Consider the following 20,389-nt stretch of genomic DNA (forward strand, 5'->3'; position numbering starts at 1 on the left):
AAATAAGCTTACTACATCAATTTTGACTATTTGAAGACAATAAGAAGGCTTCTAACATACATTTTGACTAAGCTAAAACTCTATGCCATTCCCAGACACTTCTAAAGCACTAAGAATGCTTCCAAGACACTGTGAGGACAGTAAACAAGCTTACAACTTCAATTTCGACTGTTTGAAGACAATAAGAAGGCTTCTAACATACATTTTGACTAATCTAAGACTCTATGCCATCACTGGACCATTCTAAAGCACTAAGAATGCTTCCAAGACACTGTGAGGACAGTAAACAAGCTTACAACATCAATTTTGACTGTTTGAAGACAATAAGAAGGCTTCTAGCCTACATTTTGACTAATCTAAGACTCTATGCCATACTTGGACAATTCTGAAGCACTAAGAATGCTTCGAAGACACTGTGAGGACAGTAAACAAGCTTACAACATCAATTTTGACTGTTTTAAGACAATAAGAAGGCTTCTAACATAAATTATGCCTAATCTGAGACTCTATGCCATTCTTGGACAATTCTGAAACGCTAAGAATGCTTCTAAGACACTGTGAAGGCAGTAAACAAGCTTACAACTTCAATTTTGACTGTTTGAAGACAATAAGAAGGCTTCTAACATACATTTTGACTAATCTAAGACTCTATGCCATCACTGGACCATTCTAAAGCACTAAGAATGCTTCCAAGACACTGTGAGGACAGTAAATGTAGGCTAGAAGCCTTCTTATTGTCTTCAAACAGTCAAAATTGAGGTTGTAAGCTTGTTTACTGTCCTCACAGTGTCTTGGAAGCATTCTTAGTGCTTTAGAATGGTCCAGTGATGGCATAGAGTCTTAGATTAGTCAAAATGTAGGCTAGAAGCCTTCTTATTGTCTTCAAACAGTCAAACTTTATGTTGTAAGCTTGTTTACTGCCTTCACAGTGTCCTAGAAGCATTCTTAGTGCTTTAGAATGGTCCAAGAATGGCAGAAAGTCTTAGATTAGCCAAAATGTAGGCTAGAAACCTTCTTATTGTCTTCAAACAGTCAAAATTGATGTTGTAAGCTTGTTTACTGCCTTCACAGTGTCTTAGAAGCATTCTTAGTGCTTCAGAATGGTCCAGTGATGGCATAGAGTCTTAGATTAGTCAAAATGTAGGCTGGAAGCCTTCTTATTGTCTTCAAACAGTCAAACTTTATGTTGTAAGCTTGTTTACTGCTTTCATAGTGTCTTAGAAGCATTCTTAGTGCTTTAGAATGGTCTAGTGATGGCACAGAGTCTTAGATTAGGCATAATGTATGTTAGAAGCCTTCTTATTGCCCTCAGATAGTCAAAATTGATATTGTAAGCTTGTATACTGCCTTCACAGTGTCCTAGAAGCATTCTTAGTGCTTTAGAATGGTCCAAGAATGGCAGAAAGTCTTAGATTAGCCAAAATGTAGGCTAGAAACCTTCTTATTGTCTTCAAACAGTCAAAATTGATGTTGTAAGCTTGTTTATTGCTTTCACAGTGTCCTAGAAGCATTCTTAGTGCTTTAAAAGTGTTTAGGAGTGCCAGAAAGTCTTAGATTAGTCAAAATGTATGTTCGAAGCCTTCTTATTGCTTTCAGGTTGTCAAAATAGATTGTCTAAGCCTGATTACTACACCAAAATTATCAAATGACGCTCAGAAACGTGTTAAAAGTGTCAAACAATGACAGATGATTTTGACAATCTTCCGCACTGTTCAGACAGATATTTTTTCCAATATTTCGCCAAAATCGTTTGTATTTGCGTTTTTCAAGGTTGGTAACTTACCTATAATACATTTTGACCACCCATTGGTGGTCGGCCTCGACTAAAATGTCTCGTTCCGCCCGCACGTGCGCCACCTGCTCCTTCTCCAACATGTCCGCCTTCCGGAGGATTTTCATTGCGTACACGTGACCGGTGTCCTTTTTCTGCACCAGCCGAACTTCACCGAACGCTCCTCGGCCTATCACTTTGAGGGGTTCGAAGTCTTCCACACCAAGTCTAAAAAAATTGGTCAATTAAAACCAAAAAAATAACAGAAAATAGCGTGAAACCTACTAAATCCCCAATTTACCAGAAAACTAGTATAAACTCGATTTTTTTTTTGACATTTCACAGCCTGTCATTTGACGGGTCAAAAAATCGAGTTTATACTCGTTTTTTGTCAAAAACTGTCAAATTGACAAGTAAAAACCTGTTTTAAAGGGATTTTTTTCATTGAGCAATTGCACTTACCTGGAACGTTTCAGTCTAAGGAACTCTGTTTCTTTTTGTGCATGTTGTAACCGTTTCTCGTGCTTTTGTTCTTCCGAAAGGCTATCGTCTTTAAGGGATTCTTCTAATTTTGCTAATCTGGAAAAAAATTTAAAAAAATTATTATTTTTTGCTTAAATTATATTAAAATTGACTTGGAAATGATGAAAATACTTTAAAACCCTGAAAATTGACTTAAAAAGCTTCAAAAACGATTTACAAGTCTTTGGGACAAAGATCAAGACTTCCAGACCGAATATTGACTTCAAATCCATGAAAACTGACTTGAAAATCTTAAAAAACAGTTTTGAAGTCAATTTTCAAGCTTTTTGACCTACAAATTAATCGAAAACTGAAAAACAGACCCAAAAACCATACAAATTAGCTTGAAAACTTAAAGTTTGTCTCTCAAGTCAATTTTCACGTCTTTAAGACAAATTTCAAGACTTCCAGGCCGAATTTTGACTTCAAATCCATGGAAACTGACTTGAAAAGCTTAAGAAACAGTTTTAAAGTCAATTTTCAAGCTTTTTGACCTAAAAATTAATCGAAAACCGAAAAACAGACCCAAAAACCATACAAATTAGCTTGAAAACTTAAAGTTTGTCTCTCAAGTGAAGTTTCAAGTCTTTAAGACAAATTTCAAGACTTCCAGTCCGAATATTGACTTCAAACCCATGAAAATTGACTTGAAAAGCTTAAAAAAAGGTTTTAAAGCCAATTTTCAAGGTTTTTGACCTAAAAATTAATCGAAAACCGAAAAACAGACCCAAAAACCATACAAATTAGCTTGAAAACTTAAAGTTTGTCTCTCAAGTCAATTTTCTTGTCTTTAAGACAAATTTCATAACTTTCAGTCCGAATTTTGACTTCAAATCCATGAAAACTGACTTGAAAAGCTTAAAAAACAGTTTTAAAGTCAATTTTCAAGGTTTTTGACCCAAAAATTAATCGAAAACCGAAAAACAGATCCAAAAACCATACAAATTAGCTTGAAAACTTAAAGTTTGTCTTTCAAGTCAATTTTCACGTCTTTAAGACAAATTTCAAGACTTCCAGTCCGAATTTTGACTTCAAACCCATGAAAACTGACTTGAAAAGCTTACAAAACAGTTTTAAAGTCAATTTTCAAGCTTTTTGACCTACAAATTAATCGAAAACTGAAAAACAGACCCAAAAACCATACAAATTAGCTTGAAAGCTTAAAGTTTGTCTCTCAAGTCAAGTTTCAAGTCTTTAAGACAAATTTCAAGACTTCCAGTCCGATTTTTGACTTCAAATCCATGAAAACTGACTTGAAGATCTTAAAAAACAGTTTTAAAGTCAATTTTCAAGCTTTTTGATCTACAAATTAATCGAAAACTGAAAAACAGACCCAAAAACCATACAAATTAGCTTGAAAACTTAAAGTTTGTCTCTCAAGTCAATTTTCACGTCTTTAAGACAAATTTCAAGACTTCCAGGCCGAATTTTGACTTCAAATCCATGAAAACTGACTTGAAAAGTTTAAAAAACAGTTTTAAAGCCAATTTTCAAGGTTTTTGACCTAAAAATTAATCGAAAACCGAAAAACAGACCCAATAACCATAAAAATTGCCTTGAAAACTTAAAGTTTGTCTCTCAAGTCAATTTTCACGTCTTTAAGACAAATTTCAAGACTTCCAGTGCGAATTTTGACTTTAAACCCATGAAAACTGACTTGAAAAGCTTAAGAAACAGTTTTAAAGTCAATTTTCAATGTTTTTGACCCAAAAATTAATAGAAAACCGAAAAACAGACCCAAAAACCATACAAATTAGCTTGAAAACTTAAAGTTTGTCTCTCAAGTCAATTTTCACGTCTTTAAGACAAATTTCAAGACTTCCAGTCCGAATTTTAACTTTAAACCCATGAAAACTGACTTGAAAAGCTTAAAAAACAGTTTTAAAGTAAATTTTCAAGGTTTTTGACCTAAAAATTAATCGAAAACCGAAAAACAGACCCAAAAACCATACAAATTAGCTTGAAAACTTAAAGTTTGTCTCTCAAGTCAATTTTCTTGTCTTTAAGACAAATTTCAAGACTTCCAGTCCGAATTTTGACTTCAAACCCATGAAAACTGACTTGAAAAGCTTAAGAAACGGTTTTAAAGTCAATTATCAAGGCTTTTGACTCAAAAAAATTAATCGAAAACCGAAAAACAGACCCAGAAACCATACAAATTAGCTTGAAAACTTAAAGTTTGTCTTTCAAGTCAATTTTCACGTCTTTAAGACAAATTTCAAGACTTCCAGTCCGAATTTTGACTTCAAATCCATGAAAACTGACTTGAAAATCTTAAAAAACAGTTTTAAAGTCAATTTTCAAGCTTTTTGACCTAAAAATTAATCGAAAACCGAAAAACAGACCCAAAAACCATACAAATTAGCTTGAAAACTTAAAGTTTGTCTCTCAAGTGAAGTTTCAAGTCTTTAAGACAAATTTCAAGACTTCCAGTCCGAATTTTGACTTCAAATCCATGAAAACTGACTTGAAAATCTTAAAAAACAGTTTTAAAGTCAATTTTCAAGCTTTTTGACCTAAAAATTAATCGAAAACCGAAAAACAGACCCAAAAACCATACAAATTAGCTTGAAAACTTAAAGTTTGTCTCTCAAGTGAAGTTTCAAGTCTTTAAGACAAATTTCAAGACTTCCAGTCCGAATATTGACTTCAAACCCATGAAAATTGACTTGAAAAGCTTAAAAAAAGGTTTTAAAGCCAATTTTCAAGGTTTTTGACCTAAAAATTAATCGAAAACCGAAAAACAGACCCAAAAACCATACAAATTAGCTTGAAAACTTAAAGTTTGTCTCTCAAGTCAATTTTCTTGTCTTTAAGACAAATTTCATAACTTTCAGTCCGAATTTTGACTTCAAATCCATGAAAACTGACTTGAAAAGCTTAAAAAACAGTTTTAAAGTCAATTTTCAAGGTTTTTGACCCAAAAATTAATCGAAAACCGAAAAACAGATCCAAAAACCATACAAATTAGCTTGAAAACTTAAAGTTTGTCTTTCAAGTCAATTTTCACGTCTTTAAGACAAATTTCAAGACTTCCAGTACGAATATTTACTTCAAACCCTTGAAAACTGACATGAAAAGTTTAAGAAACAGTTTTAAAGTCAATTTTCACGGTTTTTGACCTAAAAATTAATCGAAAACCGAAAAACAGACCCAAAAACCATACAAATTGACTTGAAAACTTAAAGTTTGTCTCTCAAGTCAATTTTCACGTCTTTAAGACCAATTTCAAGACTTCCAGTCCGAATATTGACTTCAAACCCATGAAAACTGACTTGAAAAGTTTAAAAAATGGTTTTAAAGTCAATTTTCAAGGTTTTTGACATAAAAATTAATCGAAAACCGAAAAACATACCCAAAAACCATACAAATTAGCTTGAAAACTTGAAGTTTGTCTTTTAAGTCAATTTTCTGGTCTTTAAGGCAAATTTCAAGACTTCCAGTCCGAATTTTGACTTCAAATCCATGAAAACTGACTTGAAAAGCTTAAAAAACAGTTTTAAAGTCAATTTTCAAGCTTTCTGACCTAAAAATTAATCGAAAACCGAAAAACAGACCCAAAAACCATACAAATTAGCTTGAAAACTTAAAGTTTGTCTCTCAAGTCAAGTTTCAAGTCTTTAAGACAAATTTCAAGACTTCCAATCCGAATTTTGACTTCAAATCCATGAAAACTGACTTGAAAAGCTTAAAAAACGGTTTTAAAGTCAATTTTCAAGGTTTTTGACCAAAATTTCGTAAAAAAATGACTTGAAATCCAAAATAGAGTCCCCGAAACTATGAAAATTGACTTTCATACCTGATGTTGGCTTCGAACACACAAAAATTGACTCAAACTACTTTAAATACAACTTTTGAAAGCTTTTTTAAGATTTTTGACCTAATTTGTTTTTACTTTTTAAGGTAGAAATTTGACTTGCAAACAATTTGACATAAAAGTGAACAGAAAACATTGATCAACTTTGAAGCCCTCTAGCGGCCAAACTATTGAACCAATCAGTCAATGTTGCATATCGTGAGAAAGCCCATTTAACTGGCTGTCCATCGACATATAAAAGTTCATACCATGCCAGTCAAATAAGAGAGTTATTCAGGTTCAAACGAAACAGTGCATAAAAATTTAACAGAAAACATTGAGAAACTTTGAAGCCCTCTAGCGGCCAAACTATTGAACCAATCCGTCAATGTTGCATATCGTTAGAAAGCCCATTTTATTGGCTGTCCATCGACATATAAAACTTTATACCATGTCAGTCAAATAAGGGCGATATTAAGGTTAAAACGAAACAGTGCACGAAAATGTAACAGAAAATATTGAGCAACTTTGAAGCCCTCTAGCGGCCAAACCATTGAACCAATCAACCAATGTTGCATATCGTTAGAAAGCCCATTTAACTGGCTGTCCATCGACATATAAAAATTCATACCGTGTCAATCAAATAAGAGAGTTCTTCAGGTTCAAACGAAACAGTGCATAAAAATTTAGCAGAAAACGTTGCTTAGGTTTGAAGCCCCCTAGCGGCAAAACAATGCAAGCTATCAAACCATGTAGCCATATGGTTAAAAAGCTTATTTCATTGGCTATCCATCGACGTATAAAACTACATACCACGCCAGTGAAATAACGGAGTTATACAGGTTTAAACAAAACAATGCATGAAAATTTAACAGAAAATATTAAGCAACTTTGAAGCCCTCTGGCGGCCAAACTACTGAACCAATCAATCAATGTGACATATTGAGGGAAAGCCTAATTTATTAGCTATCCATAGACGTATAAAAGTCCATACCATGCTAGTCAAATAAGGCAGTTTAACAGGGTAAACTTAATAAGGGTCGCCATATTGGATTTACTCGAATTGAGTGACAGTTATTGTCAAACTGACAGTTGTAATGGATTCCCCGACTACAAATTAGTCGAAAAGGAGTTGAAAGTCGATATTAAAAAAAATTCCAAAAAAAAGTAGTAATATACATACAAGGTGTCTCAAGTAAAATTATTCGTAAAACTTCAAGGTTTCTTAGGTAAAGTGACAAAATGACTGGATTATTGACATTTTTTTGGGCCACCGTATACAAAAAAAAAAAAAAAAAAAAAAAAAAAATACACTGCTGACCAGAAAAACCTTACCTTTGTTTTCGTTCTACATGCTGCGCTACGAGATTACTGTAATAATTTTCTAAGGTTACTTTGGCCTTTGTCGCCTTGTCCAGGGTGTGGACACTAAAACGGATATTCTCCGTCGTAGTCATGTCCAGGACCCCTGCAAAAAAAAAAAAAAAAATCAGTCAAAAATTCAACGTACAGAGTGTCCCAAAAGTGAGAGAACACAACGAGTAATTTGATTTGGAAGTTATTTCCAAACACCGTGTATAGCAAAAAAGACTGGTTGTGGGTCAATTTCAGGTCTTGAAATAGTACAGGGTGTCCTCAAAAACAAGATTCGAGCGAACGAGGAATTCCTCTGAATTTTTCTCCTTTTAAACCATTGAAACACCGAAAGTTTCGCAATTTCTGGGCAATTGTTTGTTTTTGCTCGATTATTTTCCGTGGACGTGGGTCGAATTTAATATTTGCTTTTCGACGCGCATTTTCCAGCCAACGAAAACGGTAAACAGCTTCGAAAGCGTGGGCAAGTTTCACGGTTACTTATCAGCCTTTTAACTTTCAAATTATTGTGTAATTTGTACATTTATGTATTTTTTAAACCTTAACCTAACCTAAACCCAACGATGCTGTCAAGCTTGACAGCTGTCAAACTAACCTAAGACGAGTAATTGTGTCAAATTTGACAGCTGTCACTTGAGCGCAAGCCTAGCAACAAGACAAATAAATGTAAACCTCCAACGATGAATAAGTAAACGCATCTAATTTAGAAACTTCTAAGAAACTACGACACCAATTGAGCTAAAATGATTTGACAGCCGTCAAACTAACCCAAGACAGTAATCGTGTCAAATTTGACAGCTGTCACTTGAGCGCAAGCCTAGCAACAAGACAAATGAATGTAAACCTCTAACGATGAATAAGTAAACGCATCTAATTTAAAAACTTCTTCGAAATTACGACATCAATTGAGCTAAAATGTTTTGACAGATGTCAAACTAACCTAAGACAGTAATCGTGTCAAATTTGACAGCTGTCAGTTACGCGCAAGCGTGACAAGACCGATTAATGTAGACTCTTAACGATGATTGAGTAAATTTCCCCAACGACTTGATTCAAAGTTTAACCTCCACGAAACTACGATACCAATTGAGCTAAAATGATTTGACAGCTGTCAAACTAACCTAAGACAGTAATTGTGTCAAATTTGACAGCTGTCACTTGAGCGCAAGCCTAGCAACAAGACAAATGAATGTAAACCTCCAACGATGAATAAGTAAACGCATCTAATTTAGAAACTTCTACGAAATTACGACACCAATTGAGCTAAAATGATTTGACAGCCGTCAAACTAACCTAAGACAGTAATCGTGTCAAATTTGACAGCTGTCAGTTACGCGCAAGCGTGACTAGACCTATTAATATAGACTCTTAACGATGATTGAGTAAATTTCCCCATCGACTTGATTCAAAGTTTAATCTCCACGAAACTACGACACCAATTGAGCTAAAATGATTTGACAGCCGTCAAACTAACCTAAGACAGTAATCGTGTCAAATTTGACAGCTGTCAGTTACGCGCAAGCGTGACAAGACTTATTAATGTAGACTATTAACGATGATTGAGTAAATTTCCCCATCGACTTGATTCAAAGTTTAATCTCCACGAAACTACGACACCAATTGAGCTAAAATGATTTGACAGCTGTCAAACTAACATAAGACAGTAATCGTGTCAAATTTGACAGCTGTCACTTGAGCGCAAGCCTATCAACAAGACAAATAAATGTAAACCTCCAACGATGAATAAGTAAACGCATCTAATTTAGAAACTTCTACGAAACTACGACACCAATTGAGCTAAAATGATTTGACAGCCGTCAAACTAACCTAAGACAGTAATTGTGTCAAATTTGACAGCTGTCAGTTACGCTCAAGCGTGACAAGACCTATTAATGTAGACTCTTAACGATGATTGAGTAAATTTCACCAACGACTTGATTCAAAGTTTAATCTCCACGAAACTACGACACCAATTGAGCTAAAATGATTTGACAGCTGTCAAACTAACCTAAGACAGTAATTGTGTCAAATTTGACAGCTGTCACTTGAGCGCAAGCCTAGCAACAAGACAAATAAATGTAAACCTCCAACGATGAATAAGTAAACGCATCTAATTTAGAAACTTCTACGAAACTACGACACCAATTGAGCTAAAATGATTTGACAGCCGTCAAACTAACCTAAGACAGTAATTGTGTCAAATTTGACAGCTGTCAGTTACGCGCAAGCGTGACAAGACTTATTAATGTAGACTATTAACGATGATTGAGTAAATTTCCCCATCGACTTGATTCAAAGTTTAATCTCCACAAAACTACGACACCAATTGAGCTAAAATGATTTGACAGCTGTCAAACTAACCTAAGACAGTAATTGTGTCAAATTTGACAGCTGTCACTTGAGCGCAAGCCTAGCAACAAGACAAATGAATGTAAACCTCCAACGATGAATAAGTAAACGCATCTAATTTAAAAACTTCTACGAAATTACGACACCAATTGAACTAAAATGGTTTGACAGCTGTCAAACTAACCTAAGACAGTAATTGTGTCAAATTTGACAGCTGTCAGTTACGCGCAAGCGTGACAAGACTTATTAATGTAGACTATTAACGATGATTGAGTAAATTTCCCCATCGACTTGATTCAAAGTTTAATCTCCACGAAACTACGACACCAATTGAGCTAAAATGATTTGACAGCTGTCAAACTAACCTAAGACAGTAATTGTGTCAAATTTGACAGCTGTCACTTGAGCGCAAGCCTAGCAACAAGACAAATGAATGTAAACCTCTAACGATGAATAAGTAAACGCATCTAATTTAGAAACTTCTACGAAATTACGACACCAATTGAACTAAAATGGTTTGACAGCTGTCAAACTAACCTAAGACAGTAATTGTGTCAAATTTGACAGCTGTCAGTTACGCTCAAGCGTGACTAGACCTATTAATATAGACTCTTAACGATGATTGAGTAAATTTCCCCAACGACTTGATTCAAAGTTTAATCTCGGCACTAATTGAGCTGCAATTTTTGGACAGCTGTCAAACTAACCTAAGACAGTAATTGTGTCAAATTTGACACCTGTCACTTGCGCGTAAATCTGACAAAACGCGTCAAGTACCAATCAAAAAGTCCATTTGCCCATCCACCCGATTTAAAAGTACAACCCCCACGAAACTATTGCATCAATGGAGTAGCAATTTTTTGACAGCTGTCAAACTAATCCAACGTAATCTGTCAACCTAACTAAGGACAATTATTGAACTAAATTTGACAGCTGACACTTTGCTACAACGACACAATTCACGAAAGCTGCCAAACAACTGTCAGCTGTATCGCGTCAGTTTTTCTGACTTTTGACAAAATTCAAATTTGACAGTGTCTGATAACTGTCAGTAAAATGCCAATATGGCGGTCACAACCAGTCGCATGTGAATGGTAGTTTGAAAGGGATTTTGCGCATTTTTACACTCAAGCGAAAAATGTTGTTGTGTTTGACGTTTGAAAAAAAAATTAAATTTGACAGCTGACATTCAAAGACAGATTTGACAATTGTGTCATTTTTCTGTCAATTTTGACTACGAACTAGATCAGAACATCAGTGACAGGATTACACAGGATGTTGCACTTTTTTTTAAAATTACTTCTAGGCATAAACTTTACTTGAATCACCCAGTATACTAAATAAAATCCTTTGGACGTGCTGATTCATTAATTTGATTTGAACTGTATCAGTAAGGCAAATTGCCCAGTGATTCATACTATATATCCTGAAATAACCTTTTTTTGATATTAAATATTATAAAGCCTATTTTTGCTTACAATTAATAGCTACTGTTATGGAAAGGAGCGTTACTAAGGCGAGTGGTTTGAAACGAATTTCAACCCTAACGACATACATTATAAATTAAGGCTACACGCAAACTCCCCCTACAATTTTTTCCGTAAATTTTTCAGTCAATCAACCTTGATGGCTGTTTTCGTAAACTGGTTTAATTATTATTCGTAACGACTGGGAATTGACGATTATTTTTTTCCAGTCAAGGGCAATTTACTAGTATTGTCCCGAACTATAATAAAAACCAAAACTATTGGCTATTTCATTAATATTTTAAGTTATCGATATTACTTACAATTTGAACTGTACTATCGATTTGATTGGCCTTGTCCGGTTTTTTTCACAATTTTGACCTTCTTAAATTGTTAATCTACTAAATTGAACCACTGGCCTGTAATTGATTGAAAACGGTACGATTTTTCTAGTAAAATGTGTGATTCACAAGTTTTGTCCTGTTTTTACTAGTCTTTGACCCATTTTCTGAGCAAATTTTGACCTCAGAAGGTGTACTGAGGCTACTCAGAAACAAAAACTGCCTTTGGACAACCAAATTTGGAAAAACTATGTGGATTTGGCAAAAAATAATAAAACTTCTAAAAAAATGTCAAATTTACATTTTTTGAAATGTCAAAAACCAACAAATTTATCTCAGAAAGTGCGTATACTGTCAAAATTTGCAAATTTCATTTGAAACTACCACATGTCAATTTTTAAAAACTTTGACAGCTCGTAACTTGGTTATTTTGACAGTTACAGAGTTCCAATTTTGACCACTGTGTAGCCCGTGAAGTGCTCTTTAAATACCCTTTTAGAATCTTTCAGTAACTGTCAACAATTAGGGAGCTATTGCATGGAGAACATCAAAGTCAAACTAATCGTGCCAAAACTTTGACAGCTCGTAACTTAGTCATTTTGACAGTTACAGAGTTCCAATTTTGACCACTGTGTAGCCCGTGAAGTGCTCTTTAAATACCCTATTAGAATTTTTCAGTAACTGTCAACGATTAGGGAGCTATTACATGGAGAACATCAAAGTCAAACTAGTCGTGCCAAAAACTTTGGCACCTCGTAACTTGGTTATTTTCACAGTTACATGGTTCTAATTTTAACCACTGTGTAGCCCATGAAGTGCTCTTCAAATACCTTATTAGAATCTTTCAGTAACTGTCAACGATTAGAGAGCTATTGCATAGAGAACATCAAAGTCAAACTAGTCGTGCCAAAACTTTGACAGCTCGTAACTTGGTTATTTTGACAGTTACAGATTTCTAATTTAAACCACTGTGTAGCCCGTGAAGTGCTCTTTAAATACCCTATTAGAAACTTTTAGTAACTGTCAACGATTAGGGAGTTATTGCATAGAGAACATCAAAGTCAAACTAGTCGTGCCAAAACTTTGACAGCTCGAAACTTGGTTATTTTGACAGTTACAGAGTTCTAATTTTGACCACTGTGTAGCCCGTGAAGTGCTCTATAAATACCCTTTTAGAATCTTTCAGTAACTGTCAACGATTAGGGAGCTATTGCATGGAGAACATCAAAGTCAAATTAGTCGTGCCAAAACTTTGACAGCTCGTAACTTGGTTATTTTGACAGTTACATGGTTCTAATTTTGACCACTGTGTAGCCCGTGAAGTGCTCTTTAAATACCCTAATAGTAACTTTTAGTAACTGTCAACGATTAGGGAGCTATTGCATAGAGAACATCAAAGTCAAACTAGTCGTGCCAAAACTTTGACAGCTCGTAACTTAGTTATTTTGACAGTTACAGAGTTCTAATTTTGACCACTGTGTAGCCCGTGAAGTGCTCTATAAATACCCTTTTAGAATCTTTCAGTAACTGTCAACGATTAGGGAGCTATTGCATGGAGAACATCAAAGTCAAACTAGTGGTGACAAAACTTTGACAGCTCGTAACTTGGTTATTTTGACAGTTACATGGTTCTAATTTTAACCACTGTGTAGCCCATGAAGTGCTCTTCAAATACCTTATTAGAATTTTTCAGTAACTGTCAACGATTAGGGAGCTATTGCATGGAGAACATCAATAGGCAAACTAGTGGTGCCAAAGCTTTGACAGCTCGTAACTTGGTTATTTTGACAGTTACAGAGTTCTAATTTTGACCACTGTGTAGCCCGTAAACACTCTAACCTTGAATTATGGTATATTTACCGTTTAACCGATAAAATAACAAACATTTCATGGCTTAATCGTACGTGTATAAGTTTTATTTAGACACTGATCTTCCTTGAATCGAACGATGTAAACTTAGCTAATTTTTATTTTTGTTATATAAATTTACGCTTAAATTGTTATTCTAACACTCGCTATTTTCGTACGTTTCAAATCAGGAATTTCGACCATTTCTTTTATATACAGGATGGGCAAAGTGTCAAGGAAACACTCAGATGAGAAAGAAAATGACAAAACGTGCAATATCTCAGAAACTGCTTGCTGGAGGACTGAAATTTTTGACAGCTATCTACCTGACGTATGGAGAGTAACTTGATTGAAGTTTGACAGCTGTCACTTACCTACAAGTCTGTCAAAAAAAATTTTAAAGTAAAATCTACATGTTAAGCAACAAACAACTAAATTGTGTTATATCTCAGAAACTGGCGGATGGAGAGGACTGAAATTTTTGACAGCTGTCTACCTGACGTATGGAGAGTAACTTGATTGAAGTTTGACAGCTGTCACTTACCTACAAGTCTGTCAAAAAACAATTTAAAGCCCATCTTTAAAGTAGAATTTACATGTTAAGCAACAAACAACTAAATTGTGTTATATCTCAGAAACTGGCGGATGGAGAGGACTGAAATTTTTGACAGCTGTCTACCTGACGTATGGAGAGTAACTTGATTGAAGTTTGACAGCTGTCACTTACCTACAAGTCTGTCAAAAAAATGTTTAAAGTAGAATCTACATGTTAAGCAACAAACAACTGAATTGTGTTACATCTCGGAAACTGGCGGATGGAATGGACTGAAATTTTTGACAGCTGTCTACCTGACGTATGGAGAGTAACTTGATTGAAGTTTGACAGCTGTCACTTACCTACAAGTCTGTCAAAAAAAATTGCCTTTAACGACCGTGAAAGCGCCGAAATCAAGTCACAATGGTCGGTACCATCGGGCGGACCGGAAAAGCAATAAAGAACCCACAGTTAGAACGGTTCGGGTACCACTGAGATGCAGCCAAGTACCACCAAGTTAGTGTGACGAAACGGTACCGCACTTTTCAGGCATTTTTTAGGTGCCGTGACCCTATTTCGAACGAAACGCCAGGCGCAGTTGACTAGCGTCCCTAGTTTTGTTGTTTCTGCAACACCCTGTATAGTAAAATATACAGTCGTTACGCAAACCAATAATACCATAATTGCACTCGGATGCGTCACGTTTAAAACGCACATTATGCAAATAACGTGTTTATTAAGACATTCTGTACAGGTTATGGTTAACTTTAACCGAGGATTAACTTTCGCTTTGATTTAGATCAAAAAAAAAAAAGGCAGAAAGTTTTGATGTATTACACGACGGAAATAACGTTTGTACTTTGGTGCACAATCAATGATTACTTCCTTGAGAACACTTTCCTTTTTATCGATTCGGTTTGTGTGTGAGAGAGTGCTATACAACGAATCAAAGTAAATTGCGATGACGTCGCCATGTTCGAACCGAAATTTCACTGGTTTTCAACAGAATATGACTCCAGTGGGTGTTTAAATTAGTGCTCACTATTGATATAGATGAAAAATCAAACTAAATTGCAATGACGTTGAAAAATGTCAAATAACCGACCAAAACGGAATGAAGCAAAGAGGAACAAAGCAAAAAAAAGTTAGGGAAAAAAAAAGAAAATAAATCAAACAAAAAGAAAAAATAAAGAAGAAAAGTAAGAAAAGGAAAAACAAAGAATAAAAAGAAAGTAGATGAAGAAGAGACAAAATTACCTAAAGAAAGAAAACAGGGCAAACAGGAAAGTAAAACAAGGAAGGAAAAAAGAACCTAAAAAAAAAACAATGAAGAAAAATATAAAGAAAGAGAAGAAGAAGAAAGACGAAAAAGAAAAGAAAAAAAATGTCATATAATTGAGTTATTCAAGCACAAATACAGAGTGGACTGAATTTGACACTTTCCAATTGAACACCCTGTAACTCTGTTATTTTGACAGTTACAGAGTTCTAATTTTGACCACTGTGTAGCCCTTGAAGACCTCTAGAAATCCCCAATTAGAGTGTTTTAGTAAATTATAATAATTAGGGAGTTGTTGCACGATAAACTCCGAAACAGCAACAAATTAGTAGTGCCCACTTTGACAGCTTGTTATTCAGTTAATTTGACAGTTACACAGTTCAAATTTTGACCACTGTGTAGCCTTTGAAGTCTTCTTTAAATTCCCAATGAGAGTGCTCGATTATTTTGACAGTTACAGGGTGATTCAAAATATCAATTTGGTTGTCACTGAATACCTTTTTCAACTACCTCTTATACATACAGGGTAGCTCAAACACATGTTAGTGTTATACTAATTTGTACCATTGTTTTTGGGGGTTTTTCTGTACATACAGCGTGTCCCAAATCCATATTTTCTGCAGCCTGAGTGATACAGTTTTTTGAGACACCCTGTATATTTCGTAGTAGATTCAATGTCATTGCGGTTGTATCAACTGAAAGAACGTTAATTAATCAATCTTTTATTAATGTTTGATATTTCAAGGTGACCTGAAAGCATTACATTACACTAGCAAACGAAAAACCCGAACCACTGGGTAACAAAAATGTATAGTTTGGATCACAGCTGATTGCGCTCGGGTGGAAGCGGTCAATTGCCTTCTTACCCCCCGTACGAACGGAACCATCTAATTTGAGTAAAACTATACGTGTTGTTCTACATGTCCAACGAATTTGCGGTGTTTTTAATGTATTGCAGCGTTGCCAAATCGAAAAACGGTCCTGTCAAGTGTCAGTAGTCAGTAGCTGTCAAGTACGATTCTTTAGACACTGACGAATATGACCTTGAATAACTTGGTTACTTGACAGTTGACGTCAAAATGTCACTGAAGGTAAAAGATAGCCTAAAGTGTCAGCTTTCAGAAAATATGGCCGCTTAAGTTAATCGGTTGCACCGTCAGGCCGCTAGAGGGCGTCAAAGTTGACCAAACTTTCCAGACTAACATTTTTGGACACTTTTTGCTTTGACCTTGAATAACTCTCGTATTTGACAGCTGACGTCAAAATGGCATAGAAGCAAAAAGATAGCTCAAAGTGTCAGCTTTCAGAAAATATGGCCGCTTAAGTTAATCGGTTGCACCGTTAGGCCGCTAGAGGGCGTCAAAGTTGACCAAACTTTCCAGACCAACATTTTTAGACACTTTTTGCTTTGACCTTGAATAACTCTCGTATTTGACAGCTGACGTCAAAATGACATAGAAGCAAAAAGATAGCTCAAAGTGTCAGCTTTCAGAAAATATGACCGCTTAAGTTAATCGGTTGCACCGTTAGGCCGCTAGAGGGCGTCAAAGTTGACCAAACTTTCCAGACCAACATTTTTGGACACTTTTTGCTTTGACCTTGAATAACTCTCGTATTTGACAGCTGACGTCAAAATGACATAGAAGCAAAAAGATAGCTCAAAGTGTCAGCTTTCAGAAAATATGACCGCTTAAGTTAATCGGTTGCACCGTTAGGCCGCTAGAGGGCGTCAAAGTTGACCAAACTTTCCAGACCAACATTTTTGGACACTTTTTGCTTTGACCTTGAATAACTCTCGTATTTGACAGCTGACGTCAAAATGACATAGAAGCAAAAAGATAGCTCAAAGTGTCAGCTTTCAGAAAATATGACCGCTTAAGTTAATCGGTTGCACCGTTAGGCCGCTAGAGGGCGTCAAAGTTGACCAAACTTTCCAGACCAACATTTTTGGACACTTTTTGCTTTGACCTTGAATAACTCTCGTATTTGACAGCTGACGTCAAAATGACATAGAAGCAAAAAGATAGCTCAAAGTGTCAGCTTTCAGAACATGTGACCGCTTAAGTTAATCGGTTGCACCGTTAGGCCGCTAGAGGGCGTCAAAGTTGACCAAACTTTCCAGACCAACATTTTTGGACACTTTTTGCTTTGACCTTGAATAACTCTCGTATTTGACAGCTGACGTCAAAATGACATAGAAGCAAAAAGATAGCTCAAAGTGTCAGCTTTCAGAAAATATGACCGCTTAAGTTAATCGGTTGCACCGTTAGGCCGCTAGAGGGCGTCAAAGTTGACCAAACTTTCCAGACCAACATTTTTAGACACTTTTTGCTTTGACCTTGAATAACTCTCGTATTTGACAGCTGACGTCAAAATGACATAGAAGCAAAAAGATAGCTCAAAGTGTCAGCTTTCAGAACATGTGACCGCTTAAGTTAATCGGTTGCACCGTTAGGCCGCTAGAGGGCGTCAAATTTGACCAAACTTTCCAGACCAACATTTTTGGACACTTTTTGCTTTGACCTTGAATAACTCTCGTATTTGACAGCTGACGTCAAAATGACATAGAAGCAAGTTAATCGGTTGATGAAACTGTATATAAAATTTAAAGAAAATTTTGCAAATTTACTATACTCAGACGATACAGGGTGTCCCAACTTAACTATTGCTTGTTTTAATCAAATCGTTCTCTCAGTGTGACGAAACATTCAAATATCTCAAAAACTACGAGAGATATGACATTTTATAAAGAACGACTTTTTGCGTAAAAAACGTCAGAGAATCGACCAACACAGAAAAAACATCACTATTTCAGGCTGGAAAAGCATTAAAGCGAGTAGAGATGTGCTTTGGCATCGATATGCGTGTACCTTTTTTGCTCTTCGACGACAATCCTATTTTAGTGCATCCGGCTTTAGCCACCGAGAAACAATACACAAACATATACACAAATTACATAACCGCGTACGCGGATGGGAAAAAACGTGACGTCACAAGCAAATTCGCGTGGTTCGCACTATACCGTCATCCTAGAAGAAGAAATCACCAGGATATCGCGGTGCTGACGACGACGACGACTCCGTCAAAAACTGGCCGCATGACGGGCACCAGCTGTATCGGTCGACTGAAACCGGAGAGAACGGAAAATAGCGGTTTCGAGGCGCAAATCCGCGCACCAGGACGTGGTGCATTGCAATCGCGCCACGGAGAAGGTGGCCCCGCGTGTGTGTTTGTTGCCGTTGACAATTTTCGTATTATTTTTATCGATTTGTCAACGTCCTTGACAGATGACCGTGTCTTTGTGTACGTATCAACTATATACAGGGTGGTCGGTCAAAAATTATATTTTTAATATTCCAAGATGGTGGCGGTACGCCATTTTGTTTTGTGTTACGTCATTTTTCAGGAAAATCATATAACACAGAAAAAAACCTTATTTTTCAAAATTTGATTTTTTTCAAGCCAAGATGGCGTCCAATCAGTGTTGCCAAGTTTCACAGTAAAGCCGCTGCTTTACTATCAAATAACTCGATTTTGAATTTTTTTTTTACAAACATTATACAGGGTGATCAAAAGAGTGTTTCAAGGGCTACAAACTGATATATTGAATCACCCTGTAACTTTCACAATAACCGACTTATGGACTGTTAAAGTGGTAGTTGTTGAATGCAGATTTCAATTCAGTTCACACGGTCTTTACTGTCAAATAACTCGGTTTTGACATTTTCACTATAAACATTATACAGGGTAGTCCAAAGAGGGTTTAAAGGGCTACAAATCGATATATTGAAACACCCTGTAACTGTCAAAACAACCGAATTAGGGGCTGTCAAAGTGGAAACTGTTAAATTCAGATTTCAGTTCAGTTCACCCTATCTTTCTTATTAAATAACTTGATTTTGACATTTTTACTATAAACATTATACAGGGTGGTCCAAAGAAGGTTTAAAGGGCTACATTTTGATATACTGAATCACCCTGTAACTGTCAAAATAACCGAATTAGGGGCTGTCAAAGTGGAAACTGTTAAATTCAGATTTCAGTTCAGTTCCCACTATCTTTCTTATTAAATAACTCGGTTTTGAGATTTTTTATATAAACATTATACAGGGTGGTCCAAAGAGGGTTTAAAGGGCTACAAATGGACGTATTGAATCACCGTGTAACTGTCAAAATAACCAAGTTATGGACTGTTAAAGTGGAAACTGTTAACATTTTAGATTTCAGTTCAGTTCACCCTATCTTTCTTATTAAATAACTTGATTTTGAGATTTTTTGTATAAACATTATACAGGGTGATCAAAAGAGGGTTTAAAGGGCTACAAATTGATATATTGAATCACCCTGTAACTGTCAAAATAACCGAATTAGGGGCTGTCAAACTGGAAACTGTTAAATTCAGATTTCAGTTCAGTTCACCCTATCTTTCTTATTAAATAACTTGATTTTGAGATATTTACTATAAATATTATACAGGGTGGTCCAAAGAGGGTTTAAAGGGCTACAAATTGATATAATGAATCACCCTGTAACTGTCAAAATAACCGAATTAGGGGGTGTCAAAGTGGAAACTGTTAAATTCAGATTTCAGTTCAGTTCATCCTATCTTTCTTATTCAATAACTCGGTTTTGAGATTTTTATTATAAACATTATACAGGGTGACCCAAAGAGGGTTTAAAGGGCTACAAATTGATATATTGAAACACCCTGTAACTGTCAAAATAACCGAATTAGGGGTTGTCAAAGTGGAAACTGTTAAATTCAGATTTCAGTTCAGTTCCCTCTATCTTTCTTATTAAATAACTTGATTTTGAGACTTTTACTATAAACATTATACAGGGTGGTCCAAAGAAGGTTTAAAGGGCTACAAATTGATATACCGAATCACCCTGTAACTGTCAAAATAACCGAATTAGGGGCTGTCAAATTGGAAACTGTTGAATACAGATTTCAGTTCAGTTCACCCTATCTTTCTTATTAAATAACTCGGTTTTGAGATTTTTTATATAAACATTATACAGGGTGGTCCAAAGAGGGTTTAAAGGGCTACAAATTGGCATATTGAATCACCCTGTAACTGTCAAAATAACCGAGTTATAGTCGGTTA

At 35.6% G+C, this 20,389-nt stretch overlaps 1 protein-coding gene across 8 annotated transcripts in view; it reads right to left on the bottom strand.

Annotated features, from left to right (window-relative positions):
• The window catches only part of trc (Serine/threonine-protein kinase tricornered), a 79,756-nt gene that overhangs the window by 16,650 nt on the left and 42,717 nt on the right, over positions 1 to 20,389 (bottom strand). For 7 of the 8 annotated variants that reach the window (XR_014179574.1, XM_081988745.1, XM_081988743.1 and 4 more), the window contains 3 exons: positions 7,425 to 7,557; positions 2,234 to 2,350; positions 1,784 to 1,999 (listed from right to left, as the gene is read on the bottom strand). Coding sequence is in view for 7 of the 8 variants with exons in the window: in XM_081988739.1 (XP_081844865.1) it covers positions 1,784 to 1,999; positions 2,234 to 2,350; positions 7,425 to 7,557 (466 nt within the window). In the remaining variant the exon portion in view is untranslated. Of the gene's footprint in view, positions 1 to 1,783; positions 2,000 to 2,233; positions 2,351 to 7,424; positions 7,558 to 18,151; positions 18,486 to 20,389 lie in introns of those variants that run through there. The other variant, XM_081988740.1, reaches the window with a different exon arrangement.

This window comes from Ips typographus, linkage group LG10 (genome assembly GCF_016097725.1).
Source record: "Ips typographus isolate SLU linkage group LG10, UJ_Ityp_2.0, whole genome shotgun sequence".
In the NCBI taxonomy this organism is placed as follows: domain Eukaryota; kingdom Metazoa; phylum Arthropoda; class Insecta; order Coleoptera; family Curculionidae; genus Ips; species Ips typographus.